This window comes from Cupressus sempervirens, chromosome 8 (assembly GCF_028749045.1).
Source record: "Cupressus sempervirens isolate cs-2001-9-10 chromosome 8, ASM2874904v1, whole genome shotgun sequence".
In the NCBI taxonomy this organism is placed as follows: domain Eukaryota; kingdom Viridiplantae; phylum Streptophyta; class Pinopsida; order Cupressales; family Cupressaceae; genus Cupressus; species Cupressus sempervirens.
This window is the reverse complement of record NC_143125.1, coordinates 618,437,468-618,452,242: the sequence shown is the minus strand read 5'-3', so window position 1 is coordinate 618,452,242 and position 14,775 is coordinate 618,437,468. Positions and strand designations below refer to the sequence as shown.

Here is a 14,775-nt window from a genome sequence, read left to right as displayed (position 1 = left end):
ACAAGGGCCTTCAATAATTTTTATTTTATTTTCTCATAGATATTTTGTGGGTGTGCTCCCCAAACACAATATTATGATTCCCACTAAAGATTGCTTGCAAATGCAAATGAGGGATAATATCTACAATTCAAGCTACAATGGATGAGTAGAAGGATTTGAGAAATAAATATTGCAAACTTGCCCCGTATCTTCACAAAGTGAATGCAAATACAAAATCTATGATGTAGAAATGCAAATGCAAGAGATTGAATAAGCTATATTGAAATGAAAACTAAACTAGGGATTGAAAGTTTAAGATTCAACTAAACCAAGAAAGAAAATCTAAAATACCATGTAAGAATTGAAATTAAAGTTATGATGCAAATGCAATGACAATGAAATTGAAATGCTAAGATTGATATGTACTCAAGAATGCTAAGTGTGCTTAAGATTATAAATGTTGCAAGATTGTAAATGAGGAGCGAGGCCTCCTTTTTAAAAGCCTCGATGAAAGCGATTAAGAAAAAAGAATGCATTGTCAAGATTAAGGGGCAAAAGAGAAGTGGCTATGATGAAGAGGCAAAATAAATGATTGGCTAGGATTAAGAGGCAAATTATGAAAAAGTCTAATTCCATTTTTATAGGGAAAAAATGAAGGATTCAAAATGATTGGAGGAGGGAAAAAAATGGCACCTTGGAAAAGGTGATTGTGCACATGATTAGAGATAATCCACCTTTTAATTGTACTTAGAAGAATAATTAGCGAGAAAATAAGATTAAGAAAATAGTTAAGGGATTAATTTAATCATGGTTTAGAAGAATTTTGAGTGGAGGGAAAAAAATCTATTTTATATTAAGAGATGAAGGATTAATCTATTAAATTTAATTGAATATATTATAGTATTCAAATTAAACTTAAATACAAAGGGAAAATATGAATTTATTTGATTAAACAAATAATGAAATATAATAATATAGTTACTTAACAAAAAACAACTATAGTGTTAAGGGCAAATATTAATAAAAATAATATTAGAGTGTACAGGATAGTTTTAGGTGTCTATACTTTGCCCATCTTTGATGTGGTGGCAAAATAGGCAACATGTCCAAGAAGAAAATGAGATGTGTTTTGAGTTGTGCCTAAGTAATGGCAGAGAGAGCTGTGTCCCTCGAGAAAATAACACAAAAAAAGAAGAAGAGGTGTTTGGGCGATTTTCTTGAAGGAACTCATGTGAAGAATAAAATAGAATTAAAAAGGGGGGGAAATGACACTTGCATGATTGGGAGCAGATGGAGAAACCACAACAAAGAAGCATCTGTGCAAATGCTCATCTAGTAGGTGTCTGCACAAATGCTCATCTAGTCACTAGGCATTTGCACAAAAAAGGGACAAGAAGGGAGTAAAGAAGAAAAAGAAGGGAAATATAGTAGGGAGGGAAAACAAAAAAGCCTTACAATGCATAATGCAAAATGAACTTGAGCAAATGCAAACTTAACTATATGCCTACTGACCAAAAGATTATGTCAGATTAGTATTGTGTTGGTGTTGGAAAGCACACCTAGGTTTAATATTGCATTGGAGTTATGCATGACATGCTAGAAAATGTGAATCACAAGGTTCCTTTGTGTGGACTTGACTCACAAGCATACAAGGTGATCACAACGATATAGTTGTAGTAAAGTAATCATGATAGAACAAATGTAGTGATCCTCATAGAAAATCTCTAGTACACCCAATCCATTATTGGTGATCTTGGTGGGAGTGTACAAATGACTCTGACCCTAATGGGGTGTACATAAGCATAACCACCAAACCAACAAAGATATACACTAAATCACCACAAACAAATCATACTAAACAAAATCATGAGTACATGTTTATGTCATCCCAAATGGACCAAGATATATAGGATTAAGATCACTTAGGGTAGATGTCATCCAACACAAAAAATAAAAAAAGAAGGATACTAACCAAGTGGTCATTTAGTCCAAAGTTCATGCCTAGAACAAAGAGTTGATGGTAGGATAAATGTGATTGATGGGATAGCTTAGGAAGGATACATTATTAAGGCTTGGTTGAATAGATTGATTTAAGAATGATGACGTTTAATGGCTAAAATAATGAAGAGAACACCAACGAGATCATCAGGTCTTAAGATCAATTTAATGAGGCACATGTGTGGTATATATTTATAAGAGAGTCATGATTAGGACAAACCTCATGATTATTGGAGCAAAGACAGGGGGATTGAAAGATAAATAGATAAGATCAAAGGAGATGATAAGGGGGATTTGAATATTCAATGAAAGAGAAACTAATGGATTAGGAAAAATTAGGTAGGATTGGCTGGGATTTAATTAGAAGATGGATAATGGATAGAATGGATGCAAGGGGAATGAATGAAGTGGATTAGAAGATAAATATAGTTGATAAGAAATGATTATTTCCATGGATTGAATTAAATATGGATAATGGATAGAATGGATGCTCGAGACCAATGACAAGGAAGAACCAAGGTATGATAAGGGATGAAGAGAGGGGAGAAAATTGGATGGATGGTAGATAAAGGAACTAAATGAATGGTGGGAGGAGATGGGGAGTAGGGGGATGAGGCTTTAAGGACCATGTTACAAAGGAATTAAATGCCCCAACCTAGATAGGAAAATAAAGAATAGAAAGGAGGAAAAAAATTAGATGCATGAAGTGAAGGGATAATGTGTAAAGGATATTTATGGGAAATAAGGGTTTGTGTTGCCCAAAGCATGCATCTATGTTTTAGTGCTTCTAGTTTTATGAAGATAAAATGTATGAAAGTGAAAGATGGATGGATAAGAGATATAAGATGGAGGGTATTGATAGGATAGGGATAATGACAAGGAAGATATGGATAAAAATGGAGGAAATGTGTGGTATAATCAAAAGATTAAATACATAGAAAAGAGTACAAGCCAATATAGCATTATGGGTAGTGGATAGAAGTTAATAAGACAAGGAACATGAGATGGAGGATATGTCTAAGGTGTCGAAAATGTGAAGGGACTTTTTGGAATAATGGATAGTGCATGGATAGTGAGTAAGGGATATGAAGGGTTGCATGTTGATGAATGGAAGCATATGACAATCGAGATCAAAGATAGGAAAGAGAGAATAATGGACTTAAATGGGAAGGTGGATGGTGGTGAGGAATATGGAAGGTGTGTAGATGGTGTAGTATGGATGAAGCTTGCCCCCAAGTGTAAAGGTCAAGGGGATGAGGATAGAAGAATGGATAAGATATGATAGGTATGTTAGGTGAACAAGAGGGAAGATATAATGGATGGATAGCATGTAATAACCTAACCAATTATAACTTCGTGAAACACCAATTTCTTCTCTAATTCAATTGTTCGACATTTCATCAAACACTTTGCAAGAAAGCTCTAATACCATTGTACTAACCCCAACCGGTTATAACTTCAACAAATACCAATTTAATACTAATTTAGTTATTTGACATTTTGTCAAACACTTTAAAAGCAAGCTCTAATACCATTGTAATATCCCTTGTCAATTCAAACCTCAACTTGTTGATTTGTAGGTCAAGGAAAATTGCCAAACACTTCCAACACAATCTTTGTGCTTGTTGCTTCTGAGTTTTAGACTGATTATGTTTGCTTGAAATGATACTAAAGGGAATCTAAAAGCCCATAATTGATTACTACTATATCTAAGAAAAGAACTAAATGCATATGCAATTCTCTTTTGGCTTTTCAAATGCATATAGATGAATGCTAAATGAAAAATGTGCACTTGCAGCCAATTGATATTTTGTCAAACACTTGGCATGCATACTATTGTGTCAAGCATGGTAGATATAAATATGCACATTACATCAAATATATAGATCTGCAACTTATCACTCCTTTAGTGAGATATTTTCTAATTTAATGCTTAACATAATATTCCAAGGCTCTTGGCTTTGCAACCCCAAAAAAACTGAGTACAAATGACAATATAAATCTGATATAAAATGTGCATCTACAACTACTTATGATAGCCACCTTTACAATGACAAATGGCCAATTTAAATGATGCAAATTGATTGTAGAACCTAATATATAAATCGCCCAATGAAGAAGATACAATCATAATCAAGCCAAGTATATAGCACGAGTATTGTTGACGGCATTGTTCACATCACTATTCACGACACTGTAGCAGCCAGTAATAAATGTATTCTCCAATTTAAGCACAAATAGAACTCTAGAATGAAGCTCTCCTGAATGCAAAATTCAATGGATATTTCACCACCTCAAATGGTTGCAACACTGATGACTTGACACTCTCCAATGGCTAACTGAAATTAGAAACCCTTAGTTTCTTCTCCCAAGTTTATATCGAATGCAATTGACAATAATAGAATGCCTAACAATGAAGCTCATGCCTTTATTTATTCTTTTCCTTCACCCTTCTAGAAGAAAATAAAATATTATTCAATTGCACTCTCTAGAAGTGTCCCCCTTTCCAATACAATAATTAGTTGTGCTTCTAGAAAATTAAATTAATTAACTATAAAGTCTCCTTTAGATTTATTTATTTATTGACTTTAATTTAATTTATTTCTCCACTTAGCCTTCAAAGAATGAAAAGCTAAGAACTCCATTGAGGGTCTAAAAGATGGGGAACATTATAGTCCACCCTCCTTAAAAATTGCTTGTCCTCAAGCAATCCAACAACAAAATGAACTCCAACCTCAACGTTGATTCCAAATGAAGTAGTATGTGACATCCCTATGGACACTAAACCAATTGCAAACTAGCATCATCAGGACCAACCACATGTCGTGCAACCTAGCACCCAAAACTTGTGATGATGATGTAGAAGTCAGAATGTCACCAAAAGATAACTCCGTAAAATATCTATGAAACCTCTTCTTCCCTGTATCTACCCACATAATATATATTGAACTGGAATCCTGATCATCACCAACATGCGTTGAAAAGATGTAGCTACAAGAAAACCATATGCACTCATGCCAACTGTATCAACAATAGGTGTAGCCACGTAAATATGGATACAAGAATAACACTAACTGGCACAATAGAAAATTGAACCGAATTTGTAGTTGATGAAAACTCATAATCATCAACGTGTGTGCCATCATTAGAACACACATCAACAATTGCATGCATACTGCTAAACTCATCATTGGATGGTTCAACTGACACAGAAGTGGTTGTTGATATGATAGTATCCTCGCATGCTTGTACTCCCACAATTGTTGCATTGCCATCAAATACATGATCCGAGGAATTCATGCCAACAAATGCATCATCTAACTTAATTGGACATGAATTCTCATCACCTTCCACCTCAATTGTGCCCAACTCATGCAATATCTCATAAGAAATGTCCTGCAAAAATGAAGCCGCAACTATGTCATTACATTTTTCTCTTCGAAAAAGCGATATCATACTCTGCTCAAATCTTGGATTCAAAATTAGTTGGGTAATATGTTTGTGATTTTGATTCATCTCATTCACTAGCACATCCAATTGTTTCACAATACCCTGTATCTTAGAATCTTCAACCCTTGGCAGAGAAGTATGCCCTCTGCGAGTATAATAAATAAAAAACCTTTTGTCACCATCCATAATGCTGAAAACCAAGTCCTCTAGTTGTGAGTCAAAAGAAAAGTGGTGAGCACTCTTCATAGTGTAATGCCGATAAAAACTCCCAATCTCTGTCAAGTGCTCATCATCATTAAATTGGGAATTAGAAGATGGTTCCAATCTCTGACTCTGAACTATTGGTTACACAGGATCCTAGGCAAGCTTCTCAGCAAACCCAACCAAAAAATCTCTATTGGGAAGCATTGTACCCAAGGTCTCTACAATCTTTCTCACTAATTGTTGTATAGCACGAGAGCCTTGAATGAGAGTACCCTCAGATATACTACATGAAACCTCCTGCAAATCCAAGCTCTCAAGCAAATACCACATGAATGACTCAGTACAGCAAAAATTATATGCGGAAGCATCAATTTTCTGCCTTGCAATCCACAACTGATCCTTTTGAAAATGTGACAATTCCAATTGCCTAATGCTACCAGTAGTATGAAAAGAAGAAGTAGATTCACTTCTAGTAGAAGGAAGAAAATCACCATGAGAGCCCATCTCCACTAATGCTCTCACCTCCTCTATACATACTACGCTCATATCCTGGACGAATGTGTTTGCTACATCATCACATTCATCATTCTCAATCATAGAAAAAAACTCACCACCAACCACAATATGTAATTGAACATGTTTTGGGGTTGGTGTCGACTATACCCGTTCTAACTCCATGGTAAACTTATCCAACTATGACTGTGACTCTTGAAGAGCCAATTGAGTATACTGAAGAGAGTCCACAGTCACCTCAAGCTCCTGGGTGAGCTCAACCACCTCCTCTTCCCCTAACATCTCATAGCAAGTGCTACCCCACTCCATAAGGTAATCCATGTCAGCAACTAAGAGTAACTATGTTTCAAGATCCTAATAGCCTCTCGAAGTGTATGAACCTCTACTAGAGAAAGAGTACTATCACCATGCTTATCAAACATAAGAGCACCTTAACCAGATGTAGCTAACATTTGACAGATAGCATCATAATGCTCAAGAGCTAAAGAAATGTTACTATCGCTCACCTTTAGCTAACAAGTCACATGATGCTTGTGTAATCCCTAACTCTTATGCAAGCTCTCTATCTCACTAACTACACTGAGATAGGAAACTAAATTAGAACTCTCCACCATAAGATCACTCATATGGGTGTTGTCTTCCTCATACAATTCTGCATTCAACATACAACTGCCATGCACCTCAACCAACTCCTCATCCAAAGAAATGGAAGCCCTTGCTATATCAATCTTCTTGCATGTCTCAGCTTCCACCTCAATAGTAAGATCTGGTAAGCATCGATCCTGGGACTCATCCCAAACCTCCTCGAAGTCCTCACCCAATATTTGACAAGGGGTGTCATGCCCAGTACATCTCATTGCATCATCAAATGGATATTCAGATGTGTCCATACTATTTGCATCGACATCTCTGACAAAGTCTCAACTTCAGACTCTTGACTTTGCACACATGACTCAGCACCAGGCTGTGAATCAGTAATACTAGAGCATAAACTCACATCTATTGACTCCATTGAAATACCCACATCACCAACATCACAATTGAGTGACTCTATATGTGCCTTTGTCCCACCTGAGGAAGCAACTACCTCCTACACTATAGCAACACCATGAGATCTCACATACAAATCTCTAATAATAATCATGTCCTCAAGAGAGCCAAAAGTATCAGTGGTAACAACTGCATCAGCTATCTTTGCACTAATTGTAACAACAGCTCTAGGAGCCTTAACCTACTGAAGCTCAGTGTTGTTAAGTAATCGTCAACTCTACAGATAGGGCTAGTAGGTTTCATACTAAATATAGGTACATCTACATCAAGGACTCCTCTCGGAGAAAACTCAAGCTCCCTTCCCTACAACCTGAATATCGGCCTTCTAAAGGTAGAAACCATATACCTCACTGCCCTTTCAATTGTCTCTAGATCTAACAAGCTCTCTGTCAATCTCTTTAATGAAGCTTAAGTCTCTCCATACTCTTTTGCAAAGCATTCATCTTCACACTAATCTTGTCATTACTTCACTGACTTCTAGAATTGTTAGTCTTCCTATGTTTGTCCATGGCTAGAAAATGCTATAGTGTTGGTCACTCCAAATGCAATAGCAAATCTGACAATAATATAAATTTCCTACCCCACAAGATGGCAAGAAACTACTATGATACCACTGTAATAACCCCAACCAGTTATAACTTCGTGAAACATCAAATTCTTCTCTAATTCAGTTGTTTGACGTTTCTTCAAACACTTTGCAAGCAACCTCTGATACCATCGTAACAACCCCAACTAATTATAACTTCAACAAATACCAAATTCTTTAGTAATTTAGTTGTTTGACATTTCGTCGAAAAATTTACAAACAAGCTTTGATACCACTGTAATATCCCTTGTCAATTTGAACTTCAACTTGTTGATTTTTAGGTCAAAGAAAATTGTCAAACACTTCCAATATGATCTCTATGCTTGATGTTTTTGAGTTTTAGATTGATTATGCTTGCTTGAAATGATATCAAAGGGAATCTAAAAGCCTATAATTGATTACTACTATATCTAAGAAAAGAACTAAATGCATATGCAATTCTCTTTTGGCTTTTCAAATGCATATAAATGAATTCTAAATTAAAAATGTGCACTTACAGCCAATTGGTATTTTGTCAAACACTTGGCATGCATACTTGGTATTTTATCAAACACTTGGTATATGAATTGAATGCTTAACATAATATTCTAAGGCTCTTGGCTTTGCAACCCCAAAAAATTGAGTAGAAATGACATTATAAATTTGATAGAAAATGTGCATCTACAACTACTTATGATAGCCACCTTTACAATGCCAAATGACTAATTTAAATTATGCAAATTGATTGTAGAACTTGATATACAAATTGCCCAATGAAGGAGATAAAATTGCAATCATAATCAAGCCAAGTACTGTAGAGCAGGTATTGTTCACGGCACTGTTCATGACACTATTCACATCACTGTTCACAACACTGTAGCAGTCAGCAATAAATGTATTTTTCAATTTAAGCACAAATAGAACTCTAGAATGAAGCTCTCTTGAATGCCAAATTCAGTGGATATTTCACCACCTCAAATGGTTGCAACACTGAAGACTTGACACTCTCTAATGGTTAACTGAAATCAGAAACTCTTGGTTTTTTTTTCCAAATTTATATTAAATGCAATTGACAATAATCAGATGTCTAACAATGAAGTTCATGTCTCTATTTATTTTTTCCTTCACCCTTTTAGAAGGAAATAAAATATTATTTAATTGCACTCTCTAGAAGCGTCCTCCTTTCCAATACAATAATTAGCTGTGCTTCTAGAAAATACACTCTCTAGAAGCTTCCCCCTTTCCAATACAATAATTAGTTGTGGTTCTAGAAAATTAAATTAATTAAATATAAAGTCACCTTTAGATTTATTTATTTATTGACTTTCATTTAGTTTATTTCTCCACTTAGCCTTTGGAGAACGAAAAGCTAAGAACTCCATTGAGGGTCTAAAAGATGGGGAACATTACATAGCAAGAAGGAATGGTCTCCAAGCATGAAGAGCAATGGGGTGGAAGGATTGCATGTGACTCTTGTTTGACATGATTCCAATCATGGTAGTTGTCCAAGGCGCTTGTTTACCAAATTTTCACTATTGGACACTTATTTGCAATTTTTCATTTTTTCATTTTTTTTTTTTCATTTATTCATTTTTCAAGACATTTACAATTGATTTTTGGATTCTTTATTTCTTTTGGATATTTTTCATAGATTTTGGTAGGATAGTGGGAAGGGAGATAAAATGGATTAGGCAATGGTGGATAAGGATTTATGTAAAGGGTGTGATTAAAGGGGTGGATAGGTGTGTGAGGATTGGTGAACAATACGTCGTAGGACAAAAGACTTGTGAATAAATGAAGGAAGAATTTGGGAAGATCATCAGTGGCACACACCTTGAAAGGTGGTGAAGTCCGCAAGGAGGATATTTTGAAGGCGATAGAGGTTGAAATGTGGATTTTGTAATATTAAGGACCCAAAATAGATGGACGTGATGGAACTACAATAATAGATTTTGGGATATAAATATTGAAGAAGTTGTCAATGATTCCAAAGGCACGAGAAGTCACTACTATCCAGAAAGGGTCTTTGATTTGTAAGCAAATGGTGAAAACTTTGTGTTCATATAACTAAGTTTATAAGGGTGATCAAGTCTAAAGTTCTGGTCTATAATTAAATCAAATGGAACAATGAATGCATACAGTGATATGAAAGACACTGAATGCATAAAGTTCTGAGCAAACTTCATATGTAGTGACATAAAGACAAAGAATTACATCTGCTTAAGAAGATTTACAAACCTATGTTGAAGCTATAGTGAGAAAATAAAACATCAATGGAGTTGCTTGACTGACTTGTTCCGGTGTCCTTAATGAATTCGGCAATTATTTGCAATATACAAATAATCTGACGGCACTTCGGTTTGGGTACATGATTTGTAAAGAAGCCAATAGTATATAAAGAGTAAGATGTTGTGGCTACGTGATTACTTCCAGCAATCAAACTGTAGCGACAAGTGTGAACCAAGTCAGAAGGGGCAATAGTAATGAATGGAAGATACGTTGTGGTGAATTAGGGAGGTGCCTGCTTGCCTGTCTGTATAGCTTGTGTCACATGTCAGTTCTCTAACATATTAAGACTGTGATATGATCCAGATCAGCATTGTCAGCAATACGTCATGATAAGCATAAGAAATCAATTGGAAGTCATGGTGATCTCTTGAAGGCGCAAGCCCCAGCAATATACGATATACAGTTTTGAACGACAAGCACAAAAAGGATCGTGTGAAGTTTAATCCAAGTCATCAAATACTGTGATGGAAGATGTAAAAAGAGTACGGAATGAATACATGAAATATTTTTTTAGACTAACATCATAACCTTTTTAATTGATGAACTGAATGGGTAGAATCACTGTTCGAAACAGTAAGGCTGAATATACTTTATGAAAAGTAATTGACGACATGAAGATTCGATTCATTAATAATAGTCACCATGGAAGCTTAAGGCAAAATAAATTACATTCATATCAAACAAAACTGTAGAATATAATAAATCTTTGTGTTATATAGAACATATATTGACTATATTACATGGTAAACATATTAAATCGCAAAGTATCACCTTCATATTGGATTGCACTTGCCAACGATGTAAATGAACCTTATAGATTGAACAAGTTACATCACAGAAGTTAACGCAAAATCTGAAGTTCATAAATGAAGCTAGAGCCTAAGTCAACGGCAAGGAGTAATCCTAGATAGAAGCCCAACAATCTTTAATTTGCAATGAGGATCCAAGACCAGCATAGATCCTCTCGGATGTGATTAGAAGACGGGGTTCAATGCAAAAGAAACATTAGACAAATCATACCCAATGATTTGAGGAAGTTTTAATAATGAATTGAATCATGTGACCAAAGACGACATGAAACATGAACCTTGGAGAGTTAGGGCAGAAATCAATGATTGGATTTTGAATTATTAATTTATATGTAGTAATCAAAATATACACTCTGTCTAAGGTAAAAGGGCGTTTGTAAACAAGAGCTCTTTAAGAGCTAGAGTCCCTAACTTTTGAGATCATCTCAAAATGTTTATGAAAGTTTTAAATTTTAACAAATTTAACCTGAAAATTTAATTAATATTTTAAAAATTGATTCATTATTGTTGAAAAATATAAAACTTAATGCAATTTATAGATTAAATTTGTTCCTTAAATATCAATATTTCAACTATTTTTTAAACTTCTAAAATTACTAATAATTTTTTTGTTAAAAATTACACAATGGTAACTTGTGAGCCTTTCATGTGGGAGGTCTTGAGCTCAAATTTGCTTAACACATATAAAATAATTAATTAAAAATAATAATAATAATAAATTTAAACAATTGTTCAAAATTTATTCAATTTTGCAAATTTCAAATATTTATTAATTCAATTTAATAAATTCTAGATTTTTATTATTAGAGCATTCTTATATTTTTAGGTTTTCTTTAGAATTATTATATTTTTGTTGGAAGAGATTTGAGAGTTATAGATTTTAAGAAGATTTGAATTTTATATATATATATATATATATATATATATATATGATTTTACTTTTTGATACAATGGAATAGAAAAATTAATAGCAATTATATATTTTTATAAACAATCAAATTTAATAAATTTTAAAATATTTTGTAACTATTTTAAAAATTGAAAATTATTTAAAATGTAGTAAATTAATCCTTACATCATAATAAGCAAGTTAATGTGCACATTAACTAACTAAAATCTATACTTTTTAGCAATGACTATTAACAACACTATTTTCTAAAACTAAATTTTAAAATAATAAGTAAACACATGAAACATGGTGATAATTAAACCCATGAAACATAGTGACAAAATTGATGGGACCTAATTGATAGTGACAATTTCCATGTTCACTAGATATTTCTTACGAAAAAAACTACTCCATAGTTTTTTTGTTACTTCTCTATCTATTTAAAAGAACATAGTTAGGGCTAGGAACATAGAGGTGATATCAAAATGCACACTTGTTATATTGGTGTTCTTTAGATATTCCTCCCTAAATATTATCATTACTACATCCATCACTAGAGAATGGGGAAATCACAAAATTCCTCTCAGTCTTTCTTTCGTGAAAAATTCCTTAACCTCCGGTTGTCACTTCTTTCCTTGCATTCACAAAATGGTATTTGATGGGGCTATAAAATAGTATAGTTTTATGGGTTTTATAGTTATTTGAAGGGTTTTTTCCTTTAAGTTCAAGAGTCTTTTTATTATATGCTCTGTATAAACCTATCATTATTGTACTTTGCTATGGTTTTAAAGACATAATATGGTTTCATAAATGTAACGCCATAATTAGAACGTATATGTGATAAGTGAGATCATATGTGTGTATATTGTTGAATACTACTTTCTTCCTTCAAGGTTTTATGGAGTGGTTCTTTGTAGTCATATGCATGTTGTGAGTAATGATTAGTTTATCTATGCATTTAATGATTTCTATGAGTTATTGATATGAATGTATGTATCAAAATTTGACATGTGTACTAATATCTTGCAAGAACAAGTCAAAGAAAACTAGAAGAAACACAATCAAGGGAAGTAACAACAAATTCATGAGGTAGCCCTATACCAAAAATTCAACATAAGATCAAGTCAATATAATTGGCAATCGCTCATGTGAAAATCCAAAGTTATGGCACACTACATTTGACGAAGACTCTGTCAATCAGAAAGAACATATATTTTACATTTATGTATTTAATTAATGATGTTACAAAATCTTTTTTGTTGAAGGATCCAAGATTTAGGAAAGTTGGTTTTACTTTGATGTTATATCTAAGATGTTGATTCAAACCTCTCGATTTAGTTCACAAGTGATTGTGATTTACAATAGCATTCAATCTATAGTCCAGTATTTTTTGTTTGTACTATTGATGGTTCAATATCAATAAAAATTACATTGTTACTTATCAACACTTTATCTTGAGTTTATATTCATCCACTCATCCAAGGGTGGCCACTTGGTGAGTGAATCTAATTAGTAGGAGTAGTCTTTAATTGATTTTTAGAATAGATAGGACTTTGTTGCTCATGCAGCAATTGATAACAAAACTATTGATTGTTTTGTAAAAATGGAAAATAGAGTAGAATCCTATTTGTATTTCAATTCCAACACTCTAAACTAGTTACTTAATTATGTACTTAAGTTCAATATGTCCATTTCCATTAATTCTAGTATTTCCATTCTCATAGATTAGTAATGGAAATTAGGAGGGTTCATCGTATACTTTGTAGATACCATTTCAAGTCTATGCCCCTAGTTGATAAATTAAATGAGTTCAATAGAGTATTTGGATGCTACTTAATGATGTCCAATTCATAGATTATGAGTGAAAGCTCTAGTTTCTAGATCAATTAATTGACCAAGCATTTTTGGTGTCATTATTGAGGATGGCGTTAATGTAAACCTTTCTCAAGGGTCATTTTTCCAAATTGTATAGGATAAAAGTTCTATTTTCATTTGTTTTGTATGCATAGAAGAAGAGACTTTCTTGGGATATTCCTTCCTCAGAATGACCCATTGGAAATAGAATATATTGTATACCTTGAGAAAGAAGATCCCCAAATTGAGAACCAAGATGAAGAAGACTAGCTTTTTGAAGAATCACTATTTTAAAACTCATTTGCTAATGTCCAAGAGGATTTTCCTTCACCACCATCATTTGAAGCATCATTGCACTTGGATGACCTTTTTTCTAACCTTTAATATCAAGAAAATAATCTATCTCTTTTAATCTACCAACTACAACAAGTAGTACCACCACCTCCACCAAGGATGGCTCAATAAGCTCGACCTACCTTTCCCTTTCCTATACCTAACCTGCATGATAACATTAACCTAAAAAACATTCCTCCTTCTACATTGACAAATTCTATGGCCTTATTATTGAAGACCTTGAAACCTTCTCATTTGAGTTTGATATCTTATGCCAAAGATATGAATGCATAATTGATGCCCACAAGCTGAAGTTGTTCCCGTCTACTCCAAAAGAGGAAACTTTAAGATGGTTTATGGGGTTGGGTGCAAATGTTGTAGCGAACTTAGATGCAATAAAGAACTTGTTCCCTACAAAATATAAGGAGTATTGTAGAGGTTATGATATGAAAGGGGATGGAATTTTTAAAATTTCATAGAAAGAGGATGAGACATTAGAAGATTATGTCTCTAAGTTCATGTTCAATCTACAAAGGAACACTCAACATTAGTTGAATGAAGAATCACAAAAAATATCTTTTCCTTAAATGTGTTAGTGATGAAATTTTTGAAGCATTGAACCTAAAGGAAGGAGGTGATATCACTCAAAGAAGTTGGCAATATATCAAGACAATATGCCTTAACTACTTAAGAGAAGTTGTGAAGAAACGAAGAGGAGTTAGGACTATAGCTAGTAAAATCAATGGTTCTAGAGTATCAAAGGTAGTGATTTCTAATATATTATCTAATTTTAAGCAAGACATTATAAATAATATTTCTACACAACTGGACACTGTGCAAGA

General features: G+C 33.6%; 1 protein-coding gene across 2 annotated transcripts in view; it reads left to right on the top strand.

Annotated features, from left to right (window-relative positions):
• ATVPS33 (Sec1/munc18-like (SM) proteins superfamily) overlaps window positions 1–13,191 on the top strand; it is a 352,047-nt gene extending 338,856 nt beyond the window's left edge. The window contains exon 22 of one of the 2 annotated variants that reach the window (XM_089798599.1): window positions 12,777–13,191. In XM_089798599.1, coding sequence (XP_089654725.1) covers window positions 12,777–12,839 — 63 coding nt within the window. In that variant the 3' untranslated portion in view covers window positions 12,840–13,191. The remainder of the gene's footprint in view (window positions 1–12,776) is intronic. The other variant, XM_089798593.1, reaches the window with a different exon arrangement.
• Window positions 13,192–14,775: the final 1,584 nt, after the last annotated feature.